Below are 16,219 nucleotides of genomic sequence, written 5' to 3'. Positions count from 1 at the left end.
AGTGAAAAAGCTAAGCAAGAGCATGAGGCCTCTGAGTTCAAGCTCTAGTACTGAACACACACACACACACACACACACACACACACACACACACACACACACACAGAGCAGGTATTCCACACAGGGGAGGAAAAGGAAAGCCCAGCTCTCTGACTCAAGGCCGAGAGAGAGAGAGAGAGAGAGAGAGAGAGAGAGAGAGAGAGAGAGAGAGAGAGTATGTGTGTGTCTGTGTCTGTGTCTGTGCTGGTCCTGGGGCTTGAACTCAGGGCCTGGGTGCTGTCTGTCCCTGACCTTCCTTGCTCTACCACTTGAGCCACAGCTCCACTTGCAGTGTTTTGGGTAATTAGCTGGAAGATGAGACCCAGACTACCGCCTAACCATCACCCTGGGATTCAGCTTCCCAGGTAGGGAGGGTGAGCCGCCATGCCGGCTGGGGTGTGGGATTTGTGATTGCTTCCTCTTCACCACATGAGGCTCCTGAAACACTGCCGGCCGTGCCCTACGCTGAGCCAAGGCTCTGTCTTCCCCAGCCAGTCCCCCCTGGAATCAGAGTGGCCTGCCCCGCCTTCGTGGCTGGTGTCGACCGGCCAGAACACAAAGTTGCACTCTGCAGCAAGAAAGAAGCCAGCCATGTCTCCTGATGACAACGGTGACAAAGGCCCAGGCCAGCCGGGCGGGTTAGCCCCTCACACCTTAGCCCCTTTCCTGGTAGAACAGAATCTCTCTTCCGCAGCCAGGACTACGGCAGGCGGCCTCTGGTTTTCATTCTGCTGTACTGACTGAAGTCAGAAAAGCTCTACCCTAATCCATTCATCCGCCCAAAGTCCCGGCAGGAAGACATCTGTCCTTTCACTGGAGGGAATCAACTTGTTTCTCTCCTCGCTTTGTTGACCAGGAAGCTCGTAGATCAGCTATAAACTTGACTGAAGTAGTTATGTTGAACTGGGATTTTTGGTTGGGGGGGGCACAACTCTTTACCCTTATTCATGACACTTTTTTTTTTTTTTTTAAGATCACTGTGTCTGCTTTAACAGCTCCACTTTAAATCTGTTTTCCATTTGAAATCCTTCCCAAATCTTTGTGACACAGGCTGGGTATAAATAAATGAATTGATTTCTGAAGGTGCTCTCTCCCTGTTTTGCCTACTCCCTGGTGTCTTGCCTAGGGTCAAGGAAGCCTCAAACTAGATAAGCATGTGATTCTCTATTATCTTTTAGAACACGTGTTCAGCCCAGCACCAGTGGCTGCCACCTGTCATCCTAGCTACTCAGGAAGCTGAGATCTGAGGATCACAGTTCAAAGCCAGCCCAGGCAAGAAAGTCCAGGCGACTCCTGTCTTCAATTAACCACCAGAAAACCGGAAGGGGAGCGGTGGCTCAAAGTGGTAGGGCGGCTACCCTTGAGCTGAAGAGCTCAGGGACAGCACCTGAGTTCAAGCCCCGTGGAAAGAAAAAAGTAGAGCTTCTCAGAGATAAAGAGGAAGGAGGAAAGGAAAGATGGCGCCCCGTCCCACCCCGCACAAACCTCCAGGTCATTGAAGAACAGGTGCGTGTCGGCCAGGTTGAAGATCATCTCTTCCATCATGAGGCCGATGCGCACGGAGGTGGTGGTGTCCTGTGGAGAGATGGGGCCGGGCTTGTGGGCGCAGCCTCCCTCTCCGCCCTGGCCGAGGCTGACTGGGCTCCCCCCTCCCGCCCCCCGCGCCCAGGCAGCCTGGGGTGCTGGGCCTGGGACCCGGGCACCGCTTCTGCCAGGTCCTCTCGGCCACACCCACCCTCTGGGACTCCCAGAAAGCGGCCCTGGAAGGGGAAGGAGGTGCCACACAAGTTCTGAGACTCCTGAGCACCCCGCATGGGTCGGGGCTCCCCCCTGGGCGGCCCCCATTCCTGCCATTTCAGCATCCACGCTGGCTGACAGAGGATGCCCTATGGGGACAAAGTCACAAACCAGGGCACAGCTCCCCGGGGACCGCCAGGCCGCCATAGGAAACGAAGGGTGTTTGGGGGGGCCTCCCTGGGGTGTTTCCCACTGGAAGGGGGATGGATGCTAGATGCCAGGCAGGCGAACCTGGCCCGGTTCTGCTTGCGTCTGGCCCTGAGCCCCGTGGACTCTGTTTTCTCAGCTGCGTATGTTTCGTCCTAGGAAGGCAGCGAAGAGTGCACGGCGCGTTCCACGAAGCCTGATGAGTTTAGAGAAACCTTTTATTTATTTATCTTGCCAGTCCTGGGCCTTGGACTCAGGGCCTGAGCGCTGTCCCTGGCTTCCTTTTGCTCGAGGCTAGCACTCTGCCACTTGAGCCGCAGCGCCACTTCTGGCTTTTTCTGTATATGTGGTGCTGAGGAATCGAACCCAGGGCTTCGTGCGTGCAAGGCCAGCGCCCTACCGCTCAGCCACATCCCCAGGCGTGGGGTCCCTTCTTGAATGCAGAGGTGAGAGGGACACACACTGTCATACGTGCCCAGGGCTCATGCTCTCTACTAAGCCACATTCCTGGCCAAACCTTTCATTTTTGTAACAGAAACCGTCTGCCGCTGCTGCTCCCAGCTCCCTGTTGCACTCGGTGTGCCGTGTGTGACAGGCATTTCCCCAGCCCTGTGCCGTGTGACAGGCATCCCTTCTCCCTTGCTGGTTAAGTCCTGGGGACCAGCGCCAGGTCCCCCATTCCGTCTCTCTTCCCGTGTCATAGGACTGGCCTTGTTCCTGATGGCCGGGGACCCCAGGCACCGGGAGGGGAGTAGACCGAGGAGTGAAGCCGTGGGGATGCTCGTTACTGCAGCATACTGATGTCTGTGGGAGTACACAGCAAGCCGGGTCCTGCCCCAGTTACACTCGGGATGCTCTGGAGCCTTCAACCATGCAGGGGCCTAGGCCGCATCCCCAACCAGTAACAAGCCTGACCTCCTGAGGGTGTGGGCCGAGGGTGCGGGCAGGGCAGGCACCCGGAGAGTCTCACTGACAGGTGAGAGGTCACCAGCCATCTTCCTGCTCCTCCCTGCGTGCAGCTCCCTACGAACCACGCCACGGGTCCGCGGCCTCCCACGAGGGTCACGCAGCATGTCCAAGGCCACAGGCCAGCAAGTGGCCTGGATGCAGGGGGACCCCGGCCTGAGGAGCCGGGGAAGGGCAGGCAGGGAGGCTGGGGAGAGAGGTGGGGAAGGAGGTGGGGAGTGGGGAGAGGGAGGGAGGCTGGGGAGGGAGGATGAGGAGGGAGGCTGGGGAGGGAGGATGGAGAGGGAGGATGGGAGGGAGGATGGGGAGGGAGGCTGGGAGGGAGGATGAGGAGGGAGGCTGGGAGGGAGGCTGGGAGGGAGGATGAGGAGGGAGGCTGGGGAGGGGGGATGAGGTGGGAGGATGAGGAGGGAGGCTGGTAGGGAGGCTGGGGAGGGAGGCTGGGGAGGGGGGATGGGGAGGAGGATGAGGAGGGAGGCTGGGAGGAGGCTGGGGAGGGAGGATGAGGAGGGAGGATGGGGAGGGAGGCTGGGGAGGGAGGATGAGGAGGGAGGCTGGGAGGGCTTGCAGGCTCTCTCCTTGCACTTTTTCTTTCTCTTTTTAAATGAAGCAGTTGCACCGAGGGGCTTCAATTCCTCATCCCATCCCTATCCTCAAGTTTCTAGATGTTTCTGTTTGAGCCTTTCCCTTCTACTATAAAAAAGAAACAACGAACAACATTAACTTTTTTGAACTAAAAAGAAACAGGAAAGAGAGGGAAAAAGAATGAGAAGGAAAGAGAGAAGGGAAGGAGGGAGGGAGGGAGAGGGAGAGAGGGAGGGAGGGAGGGGAGGGAGGGAGGGAGGGAGGAGGGAGGGAAGGAGGGAGGGAGGGAGGGAAGGAGGGAGGGAGGGAGAGAGGGAAAGAGGGAAGGAGGGAGGGAGAGGGAGAGAGGGAAGGAGGGAGGGAAGGAGGGAGGGAGGGAGGGAGGGAGGGAGGAAGGAGGGAGGGAGGCAGCTGCGAGCTCACGCCTCACAGGAAGGAGCCCCAGCCCTGAGCCTGGGCAGGAACTCAGGTCAGACCAGCTGCACAAAGCCCCTTGGGGTGTCATGTGACCACGGCCCCCTCCAGCTCCACACCTCCAGGCGTGGCCTGTGAGCGCTGAGCAGGTGCCGGGTGAGAGCCGCCCTCAGCCTGGGCTGCCGGGAGGACTTGGTGGGAAAATGGCCCCTCCCAGGCCAGCAGAGACAGCGAGAAGGAATTACGGTGTGCGAGACGCCATCTCTGGAAACGCATTCGCGGTGATAAGGAGGCAAATGGGAACTAGGAACCAGGTTGACATTGTGATCGACTGGTCTTGCAGGTGTGAAGAGGAGGCGTGCACAGGTGTGACACACAGTGAGCAGAAGGAGGCTGACTTTCAGGTTATTATTTTTGGGGGGTGTTGATACTAGGGTTTGAACTCAGGGCCTGGGCCCCCTCCTTTCGCTCAAGGCTGGCACTCTACCCCTTGAGCCGCAGCCTCACTTCTGGCTTTTTGGTGGTCAGTTGAAGCTAAGAGCCTCAACGACTTGCTTCTTGGTCTGGCTTCCAACTGTGATCCTCAGATCTCAGCCTCCTGAGTAGCAAGGATGATAGGTGTGAGCCACCAGTGCCCTACCTCTGTGTGTGTGTGTGGTGTGTGTGTGTGAGTGAGAGAGAGAGAGGAGAGAGAGAGAGAGAGAGAGAGAGAGAGAGAGAGAGAGAGAGAGCGTGCTGAGGATGAAACCCAGGGCCTTGGGCAAGCACTCCACCCTGAGCTACTCCCCCAGCTCTGGAAACAGAATTCTTATATTTTGCAAAGTCAGAGATGGTGCCGAAAACAAAACAAAGCAAACACCTCAAGAAGCCTGGATTAAATGGCCACCGTCACCCGCTAAATCAGCCCATGTGACAAGCTAGCTGTGGCTCCTGGCAAAAGGAGTTGGGGGGGGGGGCCCTGGGCTGTGGTTTTCTATATATTTTTCTTTGTAGAACTCCATGAATTTAAAACTATGCACAAATTGGAAGCAGAGGTGCAGCTCCATGGTAGAGCACTAGCCATGAGCAATATAGCCAGCCAAGGCCCCAAGGTCGCACCCCAGTGCCGGCACAAACAATCAACCACTGCCCCCAAACAAAACTACACATAGAAAACACTTGCTGGGTTGAAAAGTTGACGAAGAAGCTGGTGTTCACACCTGTAATCCCAGCCACTCTGGAGGCTGAGCTCTGAGGATCTCAAAGCCAGACCAGGCAGAAAATTCCCACCAGATTCTTATCTCCAAGTAAGCAATTAAAAACCCCAGACTGGGGTGTGGCTCACGTGGCAAAGCACCGGTCGCATGAAGAAACAGGAGCTAAACGTGTTGGCCGAGGCAAACTCTCATTCCCTCCAAAACACCCCAGCGTACGTCAAGGCGGAGAGCTATCGGGATTCACTCTGTGACGAGTTCAGAAGGATTAAAGACCCCGCGTCCACACTGTCCTTGAGCGCTCTTTCCGGAACTCGGCTCGTTCGAGCAGGTGTACATCAGCACGCCTGTTCTCTGCCCTGGGGACTCGGGGTCAGCTGGCTGGGCAGGGAAGGTGGGCCTGGAGCCCCGAAGAGCGCACTGTCCCAGGAGCTGCTTCCCCGGAGGAGCAGACCCCATCCTCCAAGCGGAAACCACCGGGAAATGCAGAGGAAAAGCCATGGCGGAGGCTGGATGGACCAGAGGACAGACAGCCTTCCCTCTCCTCTCAGGCTGCCTTCCCCCCCCCCCACAGAGTGAGGGCGCCCAGCTCCTGGGGGGGGGGGGCGAATAGAAGGAGCACAGGTCAGGCGCCCGCTCACGCCTACGACCTTAGCTACTCAGGAGGATGAGAGCTGAGGATCAAGGTTCAAAGCCAGCCTAGGCAGGGAAGTCCGTGACTCTTATCTCCAGTGAACCAGCAAAGAACCTGATGCGGAGCTGTGGTCCAAGTCAGTAGAGCACCAGCTTTGAGCACTAACGCTGGCCCGGGCTCCCTGAGTTCAAGCCCTGGGACCTGCATACACACACACACACACACACACACACACACCAGCAAGTGCTGGTCAGTCATGGGCACATCCACGGATCCTGCAGGTCCACGCAGGGGGAAGGCCCGGGGCGGGGCGGGCTGGCTGGGCGCGGGGCCTGGGCACGGTGCTGGCCCCTCCAGCCTCCCGCGGCGCAGTCGGTGCCCAGGATCTGGGGCCAGGCTGGTGTCCCCAGGCCCTGTCTGGGCTTGCAGACTTCACTGTTCTCCGGTGACAACCGCCCCCATCCCCCAACTTCATGACCGTGCACTTCTGCCCGCCTTCAAAGAAAACACGCACCGGGGAGACGAAACCGGTCCCAGCCAAACCAACCCGGCCTTTCCAAAGCCACTGCCAAAAGTGGGTGCTGAGGGGCGGAACAAAGGCTCCCGGGGCGGCGGAGGATGCGGCGGCGCGGCGGCCCCGCCCTCCCAGGTGTCAGCCAGAGGTGAGGCGCGGATTAGCGCAGAGCCGGCCCGGCCGGGCGGCCTCCCCTCCCTGCGGTGAGCGTGGAATAATAACGCTGTCATTAAAAGAAAGAATTTAATGGTTTTAATTGGGTTTAATGATTTGGAAACTCCTGGAAAACAGATCGGCTTGGTTGGAATTAAAAACTTCTTTTTTTTTCTTTGAAAAGAAGAAGACAAGGAAATGATGGCGGTGAAAAGGAAAAAGAAATAAGGCTGATTCGCACCTTTGAGCGGAAGGGGGAGACGGGAGGGGACGGGCACCCACCCCGGGGGGTCGGGGGGGACCAGGAAGGCTTCCCGTCTGCACCTCTGCTGCGGGCTGCTCTGTCGGGGGTGGGGGGGGCTGGGGGTCCCCCACGGTGGCAGGGGCGAGGAGGGCCGCGGCGGGCGGTGGCCTGCGTTGCCCGGGGCACAGCGCTGGCTGGGGGGGGGGAAGAGGGCGATCGAGCTCCGCACCAGCCCGGGAGAGGAGCTGGGTTCTGATGGGGGCCGCGGGCCAAGCCCAGGGCCCGGGTGACACAAGGACGCCGAGTGCCCACGCAGCCTGTGGAGCCGGGCCGGGCAAAGGCCCTGCGGCGGCGGCGGGAAGGAGGGAGCGCGGTGCTTGGCTACAGCCCATCCTGGAGTGACTCGGGGTGCCGAGCAGCTGAGCAGCCACAGACATGGCGACCGCATGACGCGGTCACAGCTCGAGGGTCACCCCAGGGGACGGTGAGCACGGGCTATGGGGACAGGGGTGTCCTGCCTGCCCCCTGCCCCCCCCCCAGGAAACCCAAAGCACAGAGAGCGGGCAGGGGACGCAAGGCCCTTCTGATCAGATCCCAGAGCTCGGGTATTGGGCGCCTCGGTCCCCTGGCCCCCCTCCCCCATGGCCAGCTGACGCCCTGGGTGGGGCCTCTGAAGGGAGGGGCTGCGCAGGTGCTTGCAGCAGATTGCACACAAAGGAAGACACGTGCAAGAGTGTGCAAGAGTGTGCGAAACGGAGTACCGCGCGAACGCCGGGATGGCCTGGCCAGGAAGGAGGGGGGAGAGGGCGCCAGGGACAGGGCTGGCTTCCCTGGGGCCCCGTCTGAGGACCCCCGAGGGGTACAGCTCACCTTCACAGGCTTCAGGGGCTAGCACCCAGTATGCTTGCTAAGTCCTCCGAGGCATGAAATGTTCACCCCGCGCTTATGACCAAGGTCATTACAATCGTCAGCTCACCTTCGCGATCATATTTGCGCTCATTACCATATTCATGCACATTAACATACTACCACATTCGCGCACATTAACATATTGCCATATTCGTGCACATTAACACATTACCACATTCGCGCACATTAATATATCCATCCGACCATCACCACGCTCATTCACCACCGTCTCCACGCCACAGTGGTTACCGCATTCACACCACAGTCCCTGCCACGTCATGCCAGCTGCAGTCCCGCTCTGTGGCTTTGCCTCTTCCCATCTCCCCCCAGCACCACGCACCACAGCACCCCTGGGGCTGGCTTCCTCCCGTTCCCAGACACCTGCCAGGCTCCTCCATCCTGTTGCCCCATTCCCTTTTCATAGCCAAGTAATATTCCACCCATCCTCTGACTCTCCTAGTTTGTTTATCCCTGAACACAGGGAGGGCCAACCCCAGAGGGACTCTTAAACGGCCCTGTTCCTCCTGGGAGTGAGGTCCCACCAGAGTGCGGGCACTGGGCTCCCCAGGGGCTGACAGTTCATGAACTCACAGAGAAAGGGGGGGCGCAGGAAGGGACGTCCATTTTCCCTTCACTGGCAGCCCCCCTGCCTGCCACCCTACGGTGACACTTCATCATCCGAGGATCTCCGCGGGCTTTGTACAAGCTCAAAAACCCTATTGTTGGGCTAAGTAGCATAAAAAAATCTGGGCGGGCATTGTGGGGGGGCGGGGAAGGATGGTGGGGGGGCTCCTCAACTCACTAGTTAAGTGTCAGTGAAATTCTCCCCTTATTCCGGTTTCCAGCACACCCTGGGTTTATCCAAGCAGTCCCCGTGAGCTACACAACCCCCCTGTATTTCTGGGTAACAAAGGAACTTCTCCCTCGGCCTGCCCAGCAGGTTGTGGAAGCTTTTGGGGGTGGGGTGGGGTGGGGGATGGAATTCCTGTAGAGAAAGGTGGGAGGGAAGCAGGGACAAAGTTGGCACAAGTCTCGGAAGCATTTGGTCTTCGGGGAAGTTTGTGGGTGGAAAAGTAGGGGGTGGGGTGGGGGGGGGCGTATTTCTCAGCCCCCACAGAAGATTCATGCGGAAAGGCTGTTCTGACCCAGAGTGCAGGCTTCGAATCTGCTCACTGAGCTTTTTCCTGGTGGAAATCAAGCTTGTTTGGGAGGGGACCGGAGGTAGTGGTACTAAGGCTTGAACTCAGGGCCTGGAAAGGGTTCCTCAGCTTTTCAATCACGGCTGGCGCTCTACCACTTGAGCCACACACACACACACCCCTTCTGGCTTGTTAACTGGTTCATTGGAGATGAGAGTCTCACGGGACTTTCCTGCTTGGGCTGGCTTTGAACCGAGATCCTCAGATCTCGGCCTCCTAAATGGCTAGGATGACAGGCGTGAGCCACCGGGATCCCACAAAATCATTCCTTCCAGCCTTAACAATGGATCACCGCTGCTTACCGTTTCCTTACTGACCCCTCACAAAGTGACCAGGGAAAGCCCCCCCCCCTCCCCATCCCACCTTGACAGGCTGGAAAAGAAAATAAGCATGAGCCGGTGTGGGGGGGGGTCACCCCTGGGAGCCCGGCTTTATCTGCACCAGGACCAAGTAGCTGTCATTTAGCGTCCAAGAGCGGGAGGTGGGAAAGATCTCCATGTGAGCTTTAACCCCCAGTGGGAGAAAGAAATCTCCGACTTCCCCGCTAAATCCTCTCCAAATTGTATTCATCTTGACTTAATCCGCCTGCCTGCCCGGAGCGGACGGGCCGTATTTATTTGGAGAGCTGGCTCTGGAGAGGTCCGGGCCTGTGTTTTGCTTCGGCAGGGCTGGCAGCTCGGCTCGCAGGCCAGGCCCGGGCTCCCGGCACCCAAGCCGCCCACGTGACCACCAAGAAAAATAAACACAGCTGAATCGGGAGAAATCGGGAGGTCTTCTCATTAAAGAAATAAAATAAACAGATGTCCTTAAGCACTTTGGCTTGTGTGTGTGTGTGTGTGTACGCACAGAAAGCTCCAGATGTGGGGGAGTGGGGAGGGGGGGTGGGGGCGGGGGAGGCCGTGGTTGAGGGCCCCAGCTCTGGGCAGGAACAGGGATCTGAGGTGCCTGCAATGAACGGAGGGCTCCCCCCGACCCCGGGGTCGGCATGTTTTGTCTGAACCCTACGAACAGTCCTCAACTGCTGGGCCAGAAAACTAGGTTCCAACATTTTCTTTTTTTTTTTTTTTTTTGCCAGTCCTGGGCCTTGGACTCAGGGCCTGAGCACTGTCCCTGGCTTCTTCCCGCTCAAGGCTAGCACTCTGCCACTTGAGCCACAGCGCCGCTTCTGGCCGTTTTCTGTATATGTGGTGCTGGGGAATCGAACCTAGGGCCTCGTGTATCCGAGGCAGGCACTCTTGCCACTAGGCTATATCCCCAGCCCCCCAACATTTTCTTTTGTAAAGCAGGGCCAGAACCGCCTTGAGGTTGGGGTGGGGGGGCACTGACACGGATTCTGGAGTGTGAACTGGGGTCACAGGACAGCAGCGGGAGGATGGAGGATGGGGTCTGAGGCCGTCTGGGGGCTGGCGGGGTGAATGGCCAGGCCCTGTCCCATGGACCTCTGGGGGGGCAGAGGTGGGTGGTGGCAGGGGCAGCCGGCTCTGAAGTCACCGCGTGGCTGTTTTTCTCAGGGCAGGGGTGTCTCTCAAGGAGACGGAGGGGCCCCCAGCATTGAGCTTCTCTGCACCCCGGGACCCCCACAAGGAGGGGAGCACAGGCAGCCAACAGCCTAGAGAGAGAAGGCTTCCAGGGGCCCGGGCTGCATTCGTGATGAGTGACTTGGATCTCAAAGGCAGAGTCAACCAAGAGCAGCCGGCCAGAAGGCCCCTCACAAGATGCTCTAATCCCCAGGCCGGGAAGAGGGCTGTGGTTCTGTGGTAAAAGCAAACACCCGATTCTCCTAATCACCTCAGCTCTGCCAGGCTTCTTTCTAAGTACACAGCAAATCCTCCCTTGGCCCCGATGGTACCTGACTGGGGTTCTGTTCCCGGCTCAGTTCTCTCCCTTTGGGAGCCCTTTCCCCCTTCCACTCTGCCCCTTTGGTTGGGGTGGGGATGGGGATGGAGCTGCCCTGCTTCTGCAACTCCTTCCACACCAGGAGTGAGCTGTGGATCTAGGATAGCCAATCAGACCCACACAGGCTGCCCTACAGAACAGTCAGTGTGGGCAGTGAGACTCAAGCCTAGAATTGTGCTGGAATGTGGGATGGAGAAGTTCCCCCTTGAGTGCAGATGGCAGAGAAGGAATCGCCATACAGACAGCCCAAGAGCACTGCCTGAACTCCTGGATCTAGCCAGACCTGAATTCCAGATGTCCCTGGGTTTTTCAAACATGGTGATCTGATAAATTCCCCGGGTAGCTTCAGCACTCTGTGCTTCAAGCTGAGACTTCTGCTCGGTACAAGCTATTAATAGAGATTTTAGAGAGAAAGAGAGGTGGGCCAGAAGGTATGGCCATGAGTTGTTTGTTGTTGTTGCCAGTTCTGGGACTTGAACTCAGGGCCCGGGCACTGTCCCCAAGCTGCTCCTGCTGCTTCGCCTTTTCCTCCTCCTCGTGTTCTTCTTCCTCCTCCTCTTCTTCTTGCCAGTCCTGGGGCTTGAACTCAGGGCCTGAGCACTGTCCCTGGCTTCTTTTTGCTCAAGGCTAGCACTCTACCACTTGAGCCACAGCAGCACTTCCAGCTTTTTCTGTATATGTGGTACTGAGGAATCGAATCCAGGGCTTCATGATATGCTAGGAAAGCACTCTACCACTAAGCCACATTCCCAGTCCCTGGCCATGAGTTCTATGACAAAAATCCCAACTACAGCTATGCCCGGTTCTACAAGACTCCAAGCCCAGTTCCTGCCGGCCCTTTCTGCTTCTCTGACTTGCGAGTTTCTCTGGAACTCCACACCCATGTGTCCAGACATCCCCTAGACCTCACAAACACAACGGATTTTACCTCTCTGCCATTTTCCTCTTGCATTCTTCTTATTCACTGTGAGGTTTTTGAGCTAGAAATTGCCACTGTCCGTTCTTCCTCCCTCCTTGCAATTTAATGACACACAACTAGCCCCAAATAGAGGCCATCTTTCCCAGACTCCCTTGCAGCTAGGTGTGGTCACGTGACCACGTTTCAGCCAATGGGGTGTGAGCAGCAATGATGCGCATACCTCCTGGTTCTGGCCCTTCACAGAGAGGGGACGAAATGGGAAAGTAACACACACCAAAGACAGGCGTGACTTCTCTTTCCATGTTCCCTTTCTTCTTGGTGGGAACACGATACAGTTGGGCTGTGATCTGTCTTGCCCGTGAAGGCAAGACCCCAGATACAGAAGGGGACAAGACTCCAGGGCCCAAGGCTGGCCAGCAGCAGCCTTAGAGCCCCAGTTGTTCTACCTGGACCCGGGGCAGTCAGCTTTTGTCTTGATATCGTTGGTCTCTTTTTGTTGGAACTGGCAAATAAAAACACTTCTTTCCCACCTTCTAGAGAGCTGAAGTAGGGATGGAAGATTCTAGAAGAATCATGGAGATTTCCCAAGAGCATGTAAAGCAGAGGAGCCACATCCTATTCTCATTTTCTCCAGGACAAGTCGCTCCCTGTGAGCCTCAGTTCTCCTTGGGTCCAGTGGCCCCCTCTGTCCTCCCAGCTCCCGCCACCCAGGGGACCGCAGAGTCCCCACCATGGGGCCAGGCAGGAGGTGTGGACTGGAGAACTCACGGTTCCCCCGAGGACCGCTGACTCTCTACCCCTGTGCATTATTGCTTCCATGGGGGAACATGGCATGGCCTGACTTGTCGAGGAGAGCTGGAAATCTAGATTGTTTTGTGGTCTGTGCAATCTCCTGGTTTTTAAATGTTGGCGACAAATTCACTTTTTTTTTTTTTTTTTTTGGTACATGTTGGAGGCCAAACAAAAATATCTGCAGGATGAATTTGGCCTGCTGGCCACCAGTTAACAACTTCCGGCTTGATTCTATTTCCCTTCCTGTCTTTCACAAAGGCTCAACACCCAGGAAGTGAGGGGCTGTGGCCCGCCCACCATGAACGAAACAGCAGAGAGCCTGGCCTCCTGCTCCTTCCCACACAGGGACTGTTCTGATGGGCCCATTCAGTGTTTATTGGGCAACATTCTGTCCCATATGCTGCGCTTGGTTGGGAAGAAAAGAAATGTTCATGGTCCCTGCCCTTGTGGTGCTTAGAGTCTGTAGGAAGATAGACCGAAATGCCCAATCGTGGGATAAGTGGAAAAGCCATTTGTGGGGAGAGAGGCAGTTCAGGTGGAAGGAAGTGGCCAGGAAGGGCCTGTCACTGGAAGGCACAGTGGTGTGTGCCTATAGTCCTAGCTACTCAGGAGACGGAGGTAGGCAAATCATCGGGCTACCACATAGTTGAGACCCCAGCCTGGTCTCAAAAGTAAAGTGGAAGAGGGAGAAGGAGAGGGAGGGAGGGAAAAGTTAAATAGCATTTAAGTTGAAAAAGGCATTCTAGAACATTCTAGAGTACAGCAAAGGTCCCCATTGTGCTGCTTGGCTTGTCTCTGCCGCTGTATCCCTTCCTGCGCATGCAGAGACCTTTCCAGTTAGCATCAGAGATTCTCCACATATGGATTTCCGGGGGGGGGGGGGTGGGAGCCAGGAAGTGCAGGGGGACTCCCCAGAAGAAAGCCTCTGATAGCAGGGCCCTTGCAGGGGAGCCTCCCAGATGGATGCCTCCAGGGTGTGTTCTGTAAGCCTGTTCCAGCTGCCCACAGCACTGGCTTCTCTCTCTGCCTCAGTTTCCAGCTTCCCGAGTCCCCAGTCCTCATCACTGCAGGAGAAGCCCAGGGAGCCGGGGGCGGGGCACAGCGGGTGGTGGGCTGCATGCCCCCCCCCCCAGATGGGAAAGGCCATGCCCACGGCCACAAGGCCCCCAGGGGATAAGAGGAGGCCACCCCAGCAGGGGGACCAGAGTGGAGGAGCACCTGCCCTGGCTGAGATCTGCCCCGGCAGCCCTCGCCCCGCCCGCCACCCACAGGCCCTGCCAGACACCGGAATGGTGTTTCTGCCTGGCGAGATGTCTGCACCCCAACACCCCAGCACTGGCTTCAGATCCTTGCCGGGCCGAGGCAGACCATAAATCTAGCTTGCTAATTGCACAGCCAGCTTGTTAGAACCCCCATTGAAAAATAAAAAAGAGCAGCTGGGAAAGCCATGAGCTGATGTCAAATCCGATTTCTGCTCCCTGAACGGAAACAGAAAGCTTTTCCAGACACTGGCGAATCGCGTGGAAGCCGCCCCAGCCCCGTGCCCCTGGGAAGATGCCCACAGCCATCTGCTGGAACCTCCCTTAGCCCCAGCAGGGTCAGACGCTGGTGCCTCTGCGGTCTGTCGGGAAATCCATAGTGTGGATGTAAAGAATCACAAGATTTTGTTTGAACAGACCGGCTTATTTTTGCTTCAAAAATGTGTGTGTGTGTCACCAATTAGCTAGCCAGTAACAGCTGTCCAAAATTCTGTTTTTTTCCTTTGCCCGTCGTGGGGTTTGAACTCAGGGCCTGGGCACTGTCTCTGAGCTCTTCAGCTCAAGGCTAGCGCTCTACCACTTGAGCCACAGCGCCACTTGCAGTTTTCTGCAGGCGAATTGGAGATAAGAATCTCACAGACTTTCCTGCCCGGGCTGGCTTTGAACCACGGTTCTCAGATCTCAGCCTCCTGAGTAGCTAGGATGACAGGCATGAGCCACTGGCACCAGGCTTCTTTTTCTTTATGATATCTGAGGTTTGAACTCATAGCCCTGTGCTTCTACCATCTGAGCAGTCTACCAGCCTCTTACTGTTTTAGATTAGTTTCCAGATAGCTTGTCAAAGCTTTGTACCCAGGCCAGCCTCAGAATCTCCAGCCTCTCAGTCTCCGCCTCCCACTAGCTGAGATTACAGGTATATGCCACCCCACCTAGCTTGCTCACAATTGTCTAACTGGATGGCTCTCTGACATGCCTCCCCCCTCGACCCCCAGGATACGTTTGCAAAGCTGTCGCTAAAGCCTCCCCTTCATTTAGAAATACAGAAGAAAAACTGATTTTCTGGGGACACAAAGAGGGAAACAGGGAAGAATAAAAGCACTTGATTCATTTGCTTATGCACTACTAGTGAGTAGTTGCTTGTTGGATAGGGGGCGGTCGGTGGGGAAGTGATTAAATTTTCACATGTCCAAGGAAAATTCTATAGGCATTGTCCACTCTCCACAGTTCTGATTGGAACAGCTTGCTAACCAGCCCCTCTCCCCCCCCCCCACCACCCCTCATTCCCAGGGTACACAGACTGGATGGGTAGAAAGAAAGAAGAGAGAAACCAAAACAGGTTTCTTACCTTCCCATATCTGGATGCAAACGTCCCGGTGAGTAAAGAGTGAAAAATAATGATTGTCTCGTCCAAGTCCCACACAAATACACGCTGCGAGGGAGAGAGGAAGGCAAGGGAGATAAGTAGAAAGGCCGCCATCTGACTTCACGTCTGCAGAGACTCATTTCCTCACAGGAAGGCCGGTCTGGAAACACATCAGCTCTAAGCGATAAACCACACGGCTCCCTCACTGGCGCCCCCTGCAGGCGGGCCCCCCGCCTCCTCTGTGAGACCTGAGTGGGAAGCGAGTTCTCCCAGCCAAGAGTGGGCTCCTACCAGCCGGGCCCTGCCAGCAGCCGGAAAAACTCAAAACCAGGGGCAATCGGGCCAAAACCAACAAGAAAAATCACATCACTCACTCAACAGTGCAAGAATACGACCACTGCGTCCATTACTCACCACAAGCCTAACTGGTTCTGGCCGTTTCTACTTTTAGCAAGTCTGTCCATCACCTCCACAGTTTTCTTTTCTTTTCTCTTTTTGGTAGATTGCGGGGCTTGAACTCAGGGCCTGGGTGCTGTCCCTGAGCTCTTTCACTCTAGCATGCTACCGCTTTGAGCCACAGCGCCACTTCCTGTTTTCTGGTAGTTAATTAGAGATAAGAGCCTCATGGACTTTGCTGCCCGAGCTGGCTTTGAACGGTGATCCTCAGATCTGGGTCTCCTGAGCAGCTAGGATTATAAGGAGTGAGCCACTGGCACCTGGCCATTTTTTTCTTTCCTTTCCTTTTTATTATTATTATTTTTTTGGTGGTACCCCAAGGTCTTGTGGTTGAGCGCAGGTACTCTACCACTTGAGCTATGGCCCCTTACAGTTTTTGCTTTAGCTATTTTTTCAGATAGGTTCTTGGATGTTTTTTTCTCAGGACAGCCGGGGGGCTTGGTCTTCCTACCTATGCTTCTCATATGGCTGGGATCATACATACGTACCACCATCCACAAATTACTGGTTGAGATGGTGTCTCACTACTTGCTCCAGCGCGACTCGCACTGAGATCCATCTGCTCTCTGAGAAAATAGGTATATACCACCATACCGGGCCACCTCAAGTCTAACTAACATTTATAACATGACTCATGGATTTGCCAACGATATCTTCTTTTTTTTTTTGGCCAGCCCTGGGGCTTGGACTCAGGGCCTGAGCACTGTCCCTGGCTTCTTTTTTGGTCAAGGCTAGCACTC

The 16,219-nt window shown here is 56.3% G+C and overlaps 1 protein-coding gene across 1 annotated transcript in view; it reads right to left on the bottom strand.

Annotated features, from left to right (window-relative positions):
• The window catches only part of Eya2 (EYA transcriptional coactivator and phosphatase 2), a 98,236-nt gene that overhangs the window by 11,927 nt on the left and 70,090 nt on the right, over positions 1 to 16,219 (bottom strand). Inside the window, exons 8-9 of the mRNA XM_048349581.1 lie at positions 15,006 to 15,089; positions 1,525 to 1,614 (exon numbers count right to left, since the gene is read on the bottom strand). Coding sequence (XP_048205538.1) covers positions 1,525 to 1,614; positions 15,006 to 15,089 — 174 coding nt within the window. The remainder of the gene's footprint in view (positions 1 to 1,524; positions 1,615 to 15,005; positions 15,090 to 16,219) is intronic.

The sequence above is a fragment of the Perognathus longimembris genome, chromosome 6 (genome assembly GCF_023159225.1).
Source record: "Perognathus longimembris pacificus isolate PPM17 chromosome 6, ASM2315922v1, whole genome shotgun sequence".
NCBI lineage: Eukaryota > Metazoa > Chordata > Mammalia > Rodentia > Heteromyidae > Perognathus > Perognathus longimembris.
The sequence above is the reverse complement of the archived record's forward strand: the minus strand, read 5'-3'. Positions and strand labels throughout refer to the sequence as shown.